This window comes from Andrographis paniculata, unplaced genomic scaffold (assembly GCF_009805555.1).
Source record: "Andrographis paniculata isolate CXL003 unplaced genomic scaffold, ASM980555v1 Contig35END, whole genome shotgun sequence".
In the NCBI taxonomy this organism is placed as follows: Eukaryota; Viridiplantae; Streptophyta; class Magnoliopsida; order Lamiales; family Acanthaceae; genus Andrographis; species Andrographis paniculata.
Window position 1 is genome coordinate 745145 of NW_026137568.1, and position 15479 is coordinate 760623.

General features: G+C 23.4%; 1 protein-coding gene across 1 annotated transcript; it reads left to right on the plus strand.

Annotated features, from left to right (window-relative positions):
• Nucleotides 1-6241: 6241 nt before the first annotated feature.
• Nucleotides 6242-8330, plus strand: LOC127249342 (probable aquaporin NIP7-1). Its single transcript, XM_051272095.1, has 5 exons — nt 6242-6615; nt 6816-7043; nt 7143-7337; nt 7793-7854; nt 7968-8330. Exons 1-5 carry the CDS (start codon nt 6394-6396, stop codon nt 8200-8202), a joined length of 942 nt encoding a protein of 313 aa, XP_051128052.1. The 5' UTR covers nt 6242-6393; the 3' UTR covers nt 8203-8330.
• Nucleotides 8331-15479: the final 7149 nt, after the last annotated feature.

Here is a 15479-nt window from a genome sequence, read left to right on the forward strand (position 1 = left end):
TTTCAACTTAAATCATACTACATTCCAATATAATACTAATATTTCTAAAACTATGTACAAAAATCAAATTGATACAAAGTTATAGGATGGATGGAGTAATAATTTTACACATACCAGGGGTAAAATAGTTTTTTTTATAGACAAAATTATCATCAAAATATATTTTTCGGTTCCAGTGTAAGATATATATTTATTTTTGTTGCAAAATTTTAAAATTATATACTCCCTCCGTCTCAATAAAATAGTCTTGTTTACTATTTTTGTCTGTACCAAAACAATAGTCTCATTTTCATAAATAATCAATAAAACTACCATTAATTTTTCATTATTATTAGACAATTGTCACTATTTTTTACACTAATACACTCACAAGGGCAAAAATATCTTTTACCCGTACTTTTTACCCACTACCTATACAATATCAATATTTCTTAAATCTCGTGTCAAACACAACTCAAATTATAATTTAGGACGAAGGGAGTAATATTTTAATTATAATAAATAATTAAAAGTAATGTAAAAATTATTTTGTATTTACTTTTTAATATAAAAATAATAATATAATAGTAAAATAAATTATTTGTATAAAATATATATACATTGACAGTATAAACTTTAACGCAGGACAAAAAGAATAATTTTCACTTAACTTTGTAAAAATAATATATAAAGTGAACGAAAAAAATATTATTTTAATCTCAAAATGTTATACTAATTATTGCTTTTTAAAATATAAAAATTTAAATTCAGAACAAATAACTTTTTAACTAGTTTTTAGTTGATTGAATAATATTTAGTTGTCTGGCTTATCAAACAGCTAATTTAGATGTTTGGTAAATTAGTTTTTTGAAATAATTTTTTCGATCTAAATAGTTAATTTCTGAAAAACTAACTTACCCAACGTTTTGAAATAATTTTTTCAGTTTAAATTCTTTTATTCCTTATATGCTTTTAAAAATTTATTATGTATTTTACATAAATAAATATATTTTAATTATTTATTAATTATATTAGAATATTTTATTATAGTTTTATTTTTATAAATGTAAAATAATTAATTTTTATATAAATTATTTTAATTGCAAAATATGTAAATCTATTAAAATCAACACAAAATAAAAAAATATAAATATTGATAATTTATTTTTATATTAAAAATACATTATATAAATTTTATACTAAAAATAAATTAATTATAAATATAATAAATTAAATTAAATAAATAAAATTTATTAAAAAATTATAAATATAATGAACTAATCGATATAACATAATACATATATACACGAAAAAATTATTATTTTATATTTTACATTATTTTCAATAGAAAAAATTATTTATATTTTTCAATAAAAATATATTATTTTTTAAATTTAACTATAATAAAAATAAATACTACTATTTTATAATATTTTTATAATTTTCAATAACTAATAACAAAAAATTTCAAACATTCTAAATTCAAAAAAAAATACTATTGAATATATTAGAAAAAAAAATAATAAAAATGTCCTTAATTGTTATTTTACGTATAAACAACTAATATCAAAATGTTGTTTTACCAAACATTTTAACACAAACAACTAATTGTATCAGCTAATCAAACCAACTAATTAAATCAACTAACAACTATCAAATAATTTAGTCAGTTAATAGCTAATTGTCAAACACGCCCAAAGTGATTGATTTAATCAATCAAATTATTTGTGTAATAGCATTAGTCAATACGTTAAATGGCGATTTTAATACTCTCTCTGTCTCATAACAAACTATTAATTTTTTCATTTTAATCCGTCCCACAATAAAATTTTCATTTTCTTTTTAAGTAATTGTACTATCTACCTAACATTATAAATATCCTTACAATTTACAATATATTACACAAATGTCATTACCTTTATATTAGATAATAAAATTATTTTAGTTATTTATACTATATTTTAATATAATATTAATATTTTTAAAAGCCGTGCAAAAAGTAAATAAATACATATAGTTTTTTGTAAACAAAAAATGCGACTTATGGCTCCATGGATTTCTGGACCCATAATTAAGCGAGCACTACTATTTCCTCCACCAATATTTCCCTCACAGACTAATTAACAACTTCTATTTTTAATTTTTTTTTTATATTATTCATTAATAATATATTATATTTAAAAAAAATTAATTTTTTTTTACAAAATACCTTATTAAATATTTATTATTTTATTTTATTTTATTTTTAAATTATAACTCAAGAATATGTGTAGCCTAAATAGTACCAAATTTAATAATGTCCCTTAAATTGGAATAAATAAATAAATTATTAAAATTAGTACAAACTCACATGTGAAGAATCAAATTGGCAATCCTATCTGTCCTGGATTAATAATTGGTACTAGGGTATTTAATTTTAAATATATATATATACTTATGTTACATGCACTTGTTTAATTAAATTTAACTAAATTAGATTAAAGAATTATTATTTGATTGAATTCAATTAATTTGATACAAGTCAAAAAAGTGGGAATTAATTCCGAGGAGAATTATTCATTCAAACCTCAATTTCGAGGCGTTATTATTTAGCATAATATTATCACATGAGGGGACTTACTTTATTCAATAATCAATTAACTTTTATTAATTGTCCTTTTTTCACTTTCGGATAATAATATTTTAATTTACTCTTTTTGTTTGTGTATGATTTTAATTGTATAATTAACTACAAAAATTAATAGTACTCTTCATTATAAAAATATAATCCATTCATTGAATAAGAAATATATTTATTTTAGTGTAACAAATAATATATATATTTTTAAATTTGGTAAAAGATTACTAAAATATATTCCATTAGTCTCAAACACCGTGTAATATTTGTGTTTGACATGAGAATTTAGGTGAAGAATATTAAATATATTAATTTGAGATAATTTGGATATTAAGTGATGTAATTAGAGAAAGAAATGATTATTTATTTATTTTATTTGAGCGATGTGATGAGATAAAGTGAAGTGTATATTAATATATATATATAAATATTATTAATTATTTCTAAATTTAAAAATATTGCAGTGAGTTTAGGACAAACAAAAAACAAATATTGTAAAGTGTTTGAGACGGATAAAGTATTTAATAAATCTAAATTAATTTTATTAATTTTATAAATTATCTAACATCATATATTATATATAATTTATCAAAACTCCTTTAATTATATTTTTACTCAAAAAACTAAATGTTTTTTTATATACTATATAAATCTCTTTATTTTTTAATAATGATAATTATAAATAAATATATATTATTATTTACTCGTATTATATAATATTTTATTTACAAAATAATATTTATATTACATATATTTTATTGAAATATAATTTTTAAATATTTAAATAAATATTTTAATTTTATAATTATATATTAAATTTTATTTTAAAATTTCTAAAAATACTATTATAAAAATAATATAATAATTTATTATTAATTAATTAAATAAATATTATTATCTTAAATATCATATTCTAAATAATGTATTATTTAAAATGACCCGAAAGAAGTAGATAGCACAATAGTTTTTCTTAGAATATTTGTTACAATAACTCTTTTTATTGCTTTTTTCACTAACTTTTTAAATTTTTATTATAATAGAATTTATTACATCTATTAATAAATATAGTTAACACTCACAAGTTTGTTTATAAGAGGTTTTTGGAGATTTTTGAAAATTTAAAAGTTTTAAAAAAATAAAAAGTTAGTATTTGATTTAATGTTTTGTAAGAGAAAATGTGTATTTGATTTGATGTTTTATTTAAAATAAATAATATTAAATGAGTGAAAGTATGTTGCGTAGACAGAAACATATGTATTTCTCAATAATTGGTTACTTCCAAAAATAATACTCTATTTGTTATGCAAATGTGCGCTCATTTGATTAAGTATGAATTTTAATAAAAGTGAGTAATAATTACTACTATGTCCGGCTCTAAGCGTCTCATTTACTTTTTGTATGTTGATATTTGAATATTAATTATTATATGAAAACATAGTACAAATTGAGGGAAAAGATAAAAATACTTATATTAATATTTTATAATACTATTATAATGATATTTGTGCAAAAAATTATACAAATATAAGGATAATTTAATGTTAAGTACAATGACGTAAAAGGTAAATGAGATCTTAGAGCCAGACGGATGAAATATTACTTTTTTTTTTCTTTTATAGTAAAAAATATAAAAAAATAATAATTTTTTATTTAAAAATAAAATAAAAATATTTTTTTATAATAAAAAAATGAGTATAAATTTAAATAATGAAGGGAATAATAAACAAATAATGATTTAATTTTAATGAAATGACGAAGTAGTAAGTATTATATTTATAAAATTGACGTTGAAATGAGCATAAATATCGCGTAAGAGGTTGAAAGGATTAGTGGCGCCGCGCCGCCGAGTGAAGCCAGTTGGAAGACGTCAATAATTAATTAGGGAAGCGGCGAGGGTGGAATAGTCATTTCAAACAAAGAATGATGACGGAGGTCATTAACGGCGAGGATTGTCCGTTAGCCTGTCACCGACGGGTGTAGCTACGTCACCCATGCAATGCGGGCCCCACCCATTTATTTAATTTCTAAATTTAGATAATGTAAACAAAATGAGGTCACGTGGTGATGGTGGTGGATGACAGTGGCGGTGATTTTATCACTATTTTCTTCTGCCTTACCGTCAAAAGTCAAATCCCTTTTCTGTCCTTGTCTGTTACCAACAAATATCAATAAATAAATTTGTTACAGCAAATAATTTTTTTAATTTATTTATTTCTAGATTATTGACCAATTGAATTCAATTGTGTCATGAATTTGGGCCAAACCATAACTCAAATTTGGGTTGCGCTTGAATGAGATTTGGATAAAGGTCTATACTATCCATCTTATTTATTTGAAATACATATTTTTTTTAAAAAACATTTATTTATATTAATTTTTAACTCAAATTTAATATAAAATATGAAATTTTGAAATAATGTTTTTATGAAAATGTGGTAGAATTTTTCCTAAGTTATCAAAATTGATTTATATTTATTAAATATATTTTTAATGAATATAATTTATTAAAATAGAAAAATGTCAATAAAAAAATTATCAATTGATTTGAGAGTATTATTTTTTTTTAAAAAATATTATTAAATTAAAGCTTAATTCAATTTTAAATCAAAACCATATATATACATATATATTTATTATTTATTTATATAATACAAAATTTTACTCAATTGGTGTACTTAGTATATATTTTGCTATTTTTTATTATTTATATAAAAGGTATCAATATCCTCTTCCGTAAATACGAACCTTATTATACATTACAAATATCTTTACATTATATTTATTTACGTCAATAAATTCACAACAATTTTACATATTATAGGGATAAAATATAGTCTTTTACTTTTCCCATAAAAAAAAATATATATATTCTTTACTCTTTATATACAAATTATCACCAACTATCGTTCAAATATAATACTTCGTACAAAAAATAAATATATATTTATAAAATGGATGGAGTAAGTATTATTTACAAAATAACATCAATATAAAAAATATTTTCTCCATTCGCCTCTAAGTGTTGCCATGTGAAAAAAATAAATGAGACTTTTAAAGCCGTATAATTTACAAAAGTATAATTTTCAAAATAATTAAAACACATTAACTTCAATTTTATTCATAATCAAATATATATTACATCAACGCAGAATTCAAATAGCACTCCCTCCGTCTATTTTCTAATGTCCAATTTGATATTTACATATATTTTTAGGTAATTAAGGTTTTTGTTATAAAATGATAAATTTACCCTTAATCTGTGTATAGAAAACGAAAGAGTAAATAAAGTAAGGGTAAAAGAGTAAATTTTATGTATAAAAATAGAAAAAAAACAATAATTATTGAACATTTCAAATAGGAAAATATGACATTAATTTGTGGACTGTGGGAGTAATAAGCAAAAGACGGGAAGAAAAGCAAAACAAAAAAATAAAATAGAAATACACCCCTCATTACTCAACACAGTAATACGAAACTTTCTATCCATGCACATGCACATGCACATGCACGCGCACCGCACGTGAGTGATCTACCCCTACCAAAAGGCTCTCTTTGTTCTTGCAAAATATGCATTGCAATGAATTAGGTTGTAACAAACCTAAGAAATCAAAGCAGTTAAGAAGAAGAACCATCCATGGCAGAAGCATGACAACCTTTCCATGTCCAAAACCTTTGCAACACACAACTCTTGTGCATTCCCAATCCATTTTTAATCCCCTTACCCTCAATTAAACAATCTATATTCAAATTTAATTTTCCCAAATCTTTTATTCTTTCATTCTCCATTTAAGGGAGCCATGAAAGCCCCGGGAAACGACGACGACGACGAAGAAGAAGAAGTCGAAATCTACGATTACGAGCTCCGAATAAACTTACCCCCATCGTCTAACGCCCACCGTTCAATCCCATCATCATCACCGTCTCCGTCGCTGTCGCCGTCGCTGAGCACTCGTCGCCCATCTCCTCCTCCTTTTAGACAACCCACTAAATTCCCGATAAATCCGAGCCTCGTCCGTGAGGTAATAATGAATGAGCGCAAAATCGCCGTCAGTATAACACGAGGAAAAAAAAATTGATATGATCGAATGTTGATGTTATTTGTGACGCAACGACGACAGGTGTTATAAATTTGGGGGAACATAATAAGATTGTCTTTTTTATCATAAAAATAAGTAGTCTATGTATAGGCAATACAATATCTAAAATATCTCAACAACAGGTATTAGCCGAGGCGCTCGGGACATTCGTCTTGATGTTTTGCATCGGCGGGATCGTCGCCAACACGAGCTTAATGGGCTCCGTCGAATCCGCGCTAATGGGTTATGCCGCCACCGCAGGTCTCACCGTCGTCGTTATCGTTTATTCGATTGGATCAATTTCCGGCGCGCATGTCAATCCCGCCGTCACGATCGCTTTCGCCGCCGTTGGCCCGTTTCCCTGGTCCAAGGTATATAAGTACACCTACTGCATGCCTTGATCAGATCAGTAACATATTTATGTTTTTTTAAATTTTGATAAGAATTAATATAAATTGTTAAAAACTAAGGTCCCGGGGTATATTCTAGCACAAGTCGGGGGTTCGATCCTCGCGACATACGTCGGAAAATTAGTGTACGGTCTTCGACCCGAGCTTCTTATGACAAGGCCGCTACATGGCTCCGCCGCGGCGTTTGGGATAGAGCTCATCGCCACGTTTTTAATTCTCTTTTTGACCGCATCGCTTCTTAGCGATCCGCAAACGGTACTTTCGTTTTATCTCTATCATCGAAATTTATGATTATTTTTATTTTTTGATTTTATTACTAATCAACATTAAAATCAGTTCCAAAAGTACGAATGTATATTATCTGTCATTGAAATTTATGTTTTTTTTTTTGATTTTATTACTAATCAACATTAAAATCAGTTCCAAAAGTACGACTATATATTTTTATAACAGAATAAATATACTCTCTCCGTCCACCCGCCTGTATTTAATTTTAAAAATATCCTTATATTTGTATAATTTTTATTAACATTAGAATACACTAATAGAAGTATTTTTACTATTTTTCTTAATTTGTACTGTATTTTGATATAATAATTAATATTCAAATATCAATACGCTCAAAATAACTATGGCCCTTAGAGCAGACGGATCTAGCACTTTTTTTTTTCACGCTATTATGATCATCGGTTTCGGAAATGTGGTTGCAGCTTGGGCCTCTATCGGGATTCACGGTCGGGGTGGCGATCTGTCTCGGCGTGCTAATTTCCGGGTACGTATCGAAAACATCAATTTGTCGCTTGTCTATATATATATATATATATGCGATAATTATCAAATGATTTTCGTCGATTGATAAATGAAAAAATAATTGAGGTGGTGCAGGCCGGTTTCGGGGGGGTCAATGAATCCGGCGAGGTCGCTAGGACCGGCGTTGGTGTCGTGGAGGTTCGAGCGGGTGTGGATATACGTGGCGGCGCCGACCATCGGAGCCGTCGCCGGAGTGTTCGTGTACAGGGTGTTGCGGCTCAAAGGATGGTCTTGTAATAATAAGACAGATCCTTCACAAAGGACCTCTACACATACACATAATGGCCATGGCCATGCCTCCTTCTTTTAGCTCTCTCTCTCTCTAAACTCTTTTTATTACTTTCATTGGCCATTCGTTCAATAAATAATGGAAGATGATGTATTACTCTCTCTCTATATCTATATCCCAATTTGTTTGATTTTATTTCTACTATGGGATGTCCATAAGAATATTTGAAACTTTTGCTTTATATTATTGTTTTTTTTTTTTTTTTTTCTTTTATCATTTATAATGTACGCTATGTTATTTCAATACTTTGTCCGTCTATTTCAAACTTTTACATATTTATATTTGAATATTAATTATTATATTAAAATATAGTATAAAATAAGTAAAAATGATAAAAATATTTATATTAGTGTCTTATAATATAAATACAATGACATTTGTATAAAAATTCATACAAATATTATGATAATTTTAATATTAAGTACAATGACGCAAAATATAAATATAAATTTTCAAAGTTGACGGAGAGGATACTATTTTTCAATGGTGATTTCTTAAAACAATAATAATAAAATCAAAATATTTTATACAAGAATCAATATATCAAAATACTCATTATAAAAAAAAAATGTCACTACAAAAAGTTAAAAAAATTAAATATTCAATTTAAAATAATATATTTTATATTTCTGACGTAATTTTTTTTACTACACATAAAAAAATTATTTCATCCGTTAGGTTAACGGAGTGATAATTTAAAAAAAAAAAAAGACTGGTTAGTATATTAATTGGAATAAATTAGTACTGTGATGATTTTCTACATAATACTTATTGTGTTGGGCTTTTTGACAGGTAAAGAATGTTTTGTGTTGTTGGGCTTTGATAGTTTGTGATGGGCCAAACAAGTCCTTATGCTAATTGGGCCACTTTTGGGCTCATGCTATTATGGGCTTCTTTAATAATAATAATTTGTTCTAAAAAAATAGTGTAATGATGTGTTTGGTTTGTATTTTTAATACAAATTAAGAATTTCTTTTGTTCTATTTATGTGTTCATATCCGTTTTACATATCGTGTTATTTTTCTTTATTTAAAAAAATTACACGTTTAATATTTATTTTAAAATTTTTAATTTCTAATTTTTAAATTTTAATTAGATCAATTGTTAAATAATTATTCTTATTTTAATATATAATTATTTATATTATAAAGTAATTATTTTTATCAATATATTTTTAATTATTTATTAAATATATTTTTCATAAACTTTGACGGTAATCCGGACAATGTATTCAGGACGGAGTACTATTGTTGTTAAATCTAAACCAACCCCAAATCGCATCTCCAAAGACGCCCTTAAATATTTTCAAATAAATCTAAAGCTGGTCCACATAATTAGAAAGTTGCACCGGGAGCTCGACTCCCAGATCCGATCGAAGCTTTGGCGGGTTGTACTTTACGGACAAAATCATTGGGAAATGTACAAGTAGGTAAAGGATGTGTCACCAGCAAGACATAAATCACATTATTATAATGGATGGACTTTAAGGACAAGTCCTAATCATGCCTGCTTGTGGCTCTTATATCATGCCACCACCTTCTCAAAAAAATTGAAAAATAATAATAATAAAAATTTAAATATTTAATATAATATTTATAATATTATAAAATATATATTTTTTAAATGATATTATAAATGAACATTCTAAAAATAAATTTTGAATGTACATAAGGAGAATCTTATTCTCTCTCTCTCTTTTTTTTTTTTTAAATAGTTCTAATAAATAATTTTTTAGTTTAATTTTAGGAATTATTTTTATTAAATTTTAGTTTAAATAGTATCTTTGATAAATTAAAATTTTTATAAAATAAAATAATACTATATTGTTATTAAAAATTATGAGAAATAAACAATTTTAAGAAAATATATATCCAACACATACATTTTTACCATTTCACAAAAATCAACGTTTAATACAAAATATTACTTTTATATTACTTAAGGAATTCCTTATACTTCACATAAAAAATATTACCTCCATCCGGCTGGTTTCATTTACTTTTTGTGTATTGATCTTTGAATATAATTATTATATCAAAATATAATACAAACTAAGAAAAAATTGCAAATAAACTTTCATTAGTGTCTTATAATACTTATAGAAGGACACTGGTAAAAAAAATTATATAAATATATGATATTTTTAATGTTAAATACAATTTGTGATCCTTAAAAGGCGGGACAAAAGGAGTATATCTCAAACCAAAACACTAAAAAAATTTTTACAATGTTTTAAACAAAAAAAAAAAACCTTTAAATATGATAATTTTTAAAATATACTTTATTATAGAAATATTATCAAAAGAAATAAGTATAAACAATTGTCTAATGTATTTTCATTTTCCCTTATAAGATATTATATATATATATATATATGAAAGTAACTAAATATTATATTTTAATAATAAGTAACAGTATTTTTTATAAGTAGAATTATTTTATTTCTGTAGTTCAATTCAATATTGATATAAATAAAATATAAGTTTTAAAATATTTATAATATATAGTTTATCTATGTTAAAATAAGTATTTTATATTTAAAGGTTAAAAAATAACAAAATGAAGATATTAACATTATATAGGGGAATGTCATTGACTAATTAAACTATGCAAATATTGGGAAAATGTGTTGATTTGCTTTTAAAAAAAGCACACATGTATTTTATTAAAAAAGAGTAAAATAAAAATAAAAATACTCTTTTGTTTACATATACTATTGTTAGAAAATTATGGAATCATTTTACGTTTTCAAGAAAATTGCGTAATAATATATATATATTTTTTAAAAGGAAAAAAGTTATTTTTTATCCTAATATAATCAAAATTCATTAATTTTAGTGTTAATATAAATCTTACAATTTTGGTTCTCATATAATCAAAATTCATCAATTTTGGTTCCAGTATAACCAAAACTCATAATTTTTTTTTTATAATATAAAATTTTTATTAATTTTAGTCCAAATATAACCAAAACTCATCATTTTTTGTCCTAATATAACCAAAACTCATCATTTTTTGTCCCAATATAATCAAACCTTATTTTTTTTTATCCCACCATTAAGAAACCTACGGAAAATGCTGACGTGAAAAAAAGTCAAACCTTATATTTATATTTGAAGAAATTGCACAATTTTGCCAGCCCACGTCAACATTTTCCGTCGATTTGTTGATGGTGGGACCAAAAAAGATAATGTTTGATTATATTGGGACAAAAAATGAATGATGAGTTTTGGTTATATTAAGACTAAAATTGATAAAAAAATTTATATTGAGACTAAAATTGATAAATAATTTATATTGAGACAAAAAATGGTGAGTTTTGGTTATATTAAGATCAAAATTGATGAGTTTTTGTTATATTGAGACCAAAATTGATAAGATTTTTATATTGAGACTAAAATTGATGAATTTTGATTATATTGAGACCAAAAATAATTTTTTTGCCCTTTTTAAAAGTATTTTTTAAAAAATATATCAAATCAAATATATAATTTTTTATATTATATTAAAAATTAATTTTTAAAATATCATATTAATATGTATTAATATCATAATATTAGATAATTATGTTAATTTATAATTTTCTCATTCAAAATCTCTCACTCAATATTTAATAACAATATATCATAAAGGAGTGTTCGAATTGTCCACTGCCTCGTAAAATACTTGGGGCCGTTACAGAAACTATGGGCGTCCACGTCACCAACTTGTCCAAAAATAAAAATATTACCACTATTTATAAATGAGAAAACAATAAATAGAAAAACAATACTCTATTTATTTGAGTAATTGATAAAATAAAATATATTTAATAATTTTTTATTTTAGAATGTATGTAAGACAAAAAGAGTACTATTATTTTTTAATAAAATATTAAAATGAAATTATTGTTGAAATAAATAAGTTAAATTAAAATAAAATTTTAAAAAAACTCTTTTTTTTTTTTTTTCAGCGAACCGTGTGTTGCCTTTGTATTTTTAGATGAATTTATTTTTATGTTAAGTATAAAAAATTATGTGAATAATATAAAAAAATTATACTTCATTTATCCCACCGCATTAATCCACCTTTTTTTTAGTCTTTAGTCTTTCTGTAAAATTAGTAAGCTTTCTTAATTTAGTAAATAATTAATAAATAACAATTAAAATTTAAAAGTAACCATACAAAAAAGTTTTGTATTGAATCATTTTCGGTATTTTATTGGTACGATATACATACTATTTTGGTAATTTAATATTTTTTTATTCCGTAAATTCGATACATCAAATTATTGATACATTGTCAATACAGTAAAATATCATATCAAAATTTTTAGTACAGTATATAATATTTCCTTCGTTCTATAACAAATATCTATTTTTTTTATTTTAATCTATTTTTATTTGTTCACTATAGTATAAGTGTGCTAATATCATACTTATTTAATAAAAAAACTTCAAATTTTCAGAGTGTGTTTGTTTGAAGTTTTGATATTAACAGTAAAATACTCTCTCCGTCCCAAAAAGTATAGTTTTATTGTGTTGGACATGAAATTTAAGGAATATTGATATTATATCGGTAGTTGGTAAAAAGTAAAGATAATGACTTTTTTGCCCTTATGAGTATATTAGTGTAAAAAGTAGTGACAATTGTGTAATAATAATGAAAAAATATGAATAGTTTTATGGTGATATGTTTATTTATGGAAATGAGACTATTGCTTTGGGACGGACAAAAATGGTAAACAAAACTATTGTTTGGGGGATTGGATTTAATTTCCACTATTCATCTCATTTCCCCCCAAAACATCAAATCAAACACCTATTTTTCATTTATTATATTATACTAAAAATCAATTTTACATTCAAAATATTACATCAACACCTATTTATATCACATCATACAACTATTTAAATTCAAAATTTTTACTATTCAAATCCCAACTCAAAATCCAAACCCCCAAACAAACACATAGTAAATTTTAAATATAAAATTAATATTTAATATAATATAAAAAAAATAAAAAATAAATATTTAATTTAATTTTTTAGGTAAAAGATTATGAATAATAAAGATTAAGTAGAATATTCCAAACAAACACACCCTTATTAAATTATTATAGTTATACCCATTACTTTTTAAAATCTATCTACACATTACCACTTATAGAACTGTCCTCCTTTTCCGTAAAATTAATTATATGTAATTAATTTTCGCGGTCGCTCATTATATAATTAATTTTTGTGGACGAAGAAAATATGAATTTATATTAAAAAAATATATAATTTATTTATACTAATTCAAGTTACATTACTAACTTTTATAAATTTTATAATTTTAACAGTACTAAAATAGTTTTAAAATATTGTTTCTCTTAATATTTGTACAAATTCAAGAGTATAATACATTATATATAAAATAAATATTTTTTTCATCTCAATTCAAAATATTATTTTTATATTTTCATCTATATTACTAAAAAATAAAATTTTTTTAGTAAAAATATTTATGCTAGTACCAAAATATTCTTAACTTTAATTTAAATACAATTATTTTATATATCAAGTCAAAAGACAAAAATGATAAAACCGTTTATATATTTATACTAATTAATAAAATACTATTATTTATTAATTTACTATAAAATATTATAGTATATAATATGACAAAAGATCTCTTTCGAATAGGACGAATGAATGAAGTATATAATATGATTTAATTTAGAGGATTTTTTTTAAAAAAAAATTATAAAAAACACAACCAAACAAGGCATAATTTATTTTTTTAAAAATATTATATTAAAATTATTTTTAAATAAAAATAAAATAAAATTGCAAAAGAATACACCTAAACATAGCAAAATTTACGTAAGGGAGGTAGTACAAGTTACGTTTGGGCATTACGACCAAAATATAGAATACAATGGCGGCATTTATATGTTGTTAATTGACACGTGTCAGATTCTCGGGTCATCCAAAAAAAGCTAAGAATATACTCGACTTCGACAACGCCATTTCTGTCCCTAGGATTTTCCTCCGGACCGAATAATCCGATCCATTTACGATCCGACCCATCAAGAAAGACCCATCCTCGGATTTACAAAAAGTATCGCCCACAGGCCACATTTAAAGTGGACCCACGCCCACCGAAAACACAATATACCCTGCGATGTTACTAATATACCCTTATGAATCAAATTAGTTATTTATTCCAACCTAAAACCAATTTATCGGTTTTTTTTTTTTTTTGATATTTTAATATATATATATTTTACATCAGGCAAAAGCATTATATGATAAACTATTACATAAATCCAAAATTAAAATCAAAATCTTCTAAGCTTAAAAAGACACTCATATATTTTGTATAAATTTTCTAATTTATTTTTCAAATAATTTAAAATAAAAAATATTTAAATATATCTAGTTACATTATTTTTTTTTCTAAAAAATATAATATATATAAATTATTTAAAATGTTATACTTAATAAAAAAATATTATTATATTTTATATTATAATACAATACTAATACAATAATTTTAATTTATTCTTTTAATTTATTAATTTATATTATATATTAACATAATATATAATTTTTTTTTAAAAAAATATATATCTTATTATAGAGAGAAAGGGAATATGTTATTTTCATAAATAGTCATTATAATCTTGACGGTATAAAATTATCATTATATTTTTTTATTATATTAACGCAAATACCATGCCAATGTAATAAATATGAGACTTAGGGTGTGTTTGTTTGAGAGTTTGGATTTTGAGTTGAGATTTGAATAGTAAAAATTTTGAATTTGAATAGTTGTATGATGTGATATAAATAGGTATTGATGTGATGTTTTGAATGTAAAATTAATTTTTAATATAATATAAAAAATAAAAAATAGGTGTTTGATTTGATGTTTTTGGGGGGAAAAAATAGAATGAATAGTGAAAATCCAAACAAATCCCTCAAACAAACACAATTAGAATACTAAAATACTTATAAATATATATATATGATATTTTCCGTTTAAAATTAAATTATTTATTTATTTTTTTATAGTTATATTAAATATTAATTATTATATAAAAATATAATATAAATTAAAAAAATAATAAAAATATTTATATTAATGTGTTATAATACTAATATAATAATATTTGTACAAAAATTATATAAATATAAAAATATTCTAATATTAAAGATAATAACGTCAAATATAAAAGAAAAATTTAATGCTACGGAGCTAGGAGGGAGAAAGGTATAATTACAAAACTGCCCTCAATGGAAATTCTATATATTTAGAAATCGTCAGTTCCG

Bases quoted from the DNA above. Each gene is read 5' to 3' on its own strand.
- LOC127249342 (XM_051272095.1), top strand. From the start codon at position 6,394: ATGAAAGCCCCGGGAAACGACGACGACGACGAAGAAGAAGAAGTCGAA. The intron at 7,338-7,792 runs GTACTTTCGTTT...ATGTGGTTGCAG, and splicing joins TTCTTAGCGATCCGCAAACG to CTTGGGCCTCTATCGGGATT. The intron at 7,855-7,967 runs GTACGTATCGAA...GAGGTGGTGCAG, and splicing joins CTCGGCGTGCTAATTTCCGG to GCCGGTTTCGGGGGGGTCAA.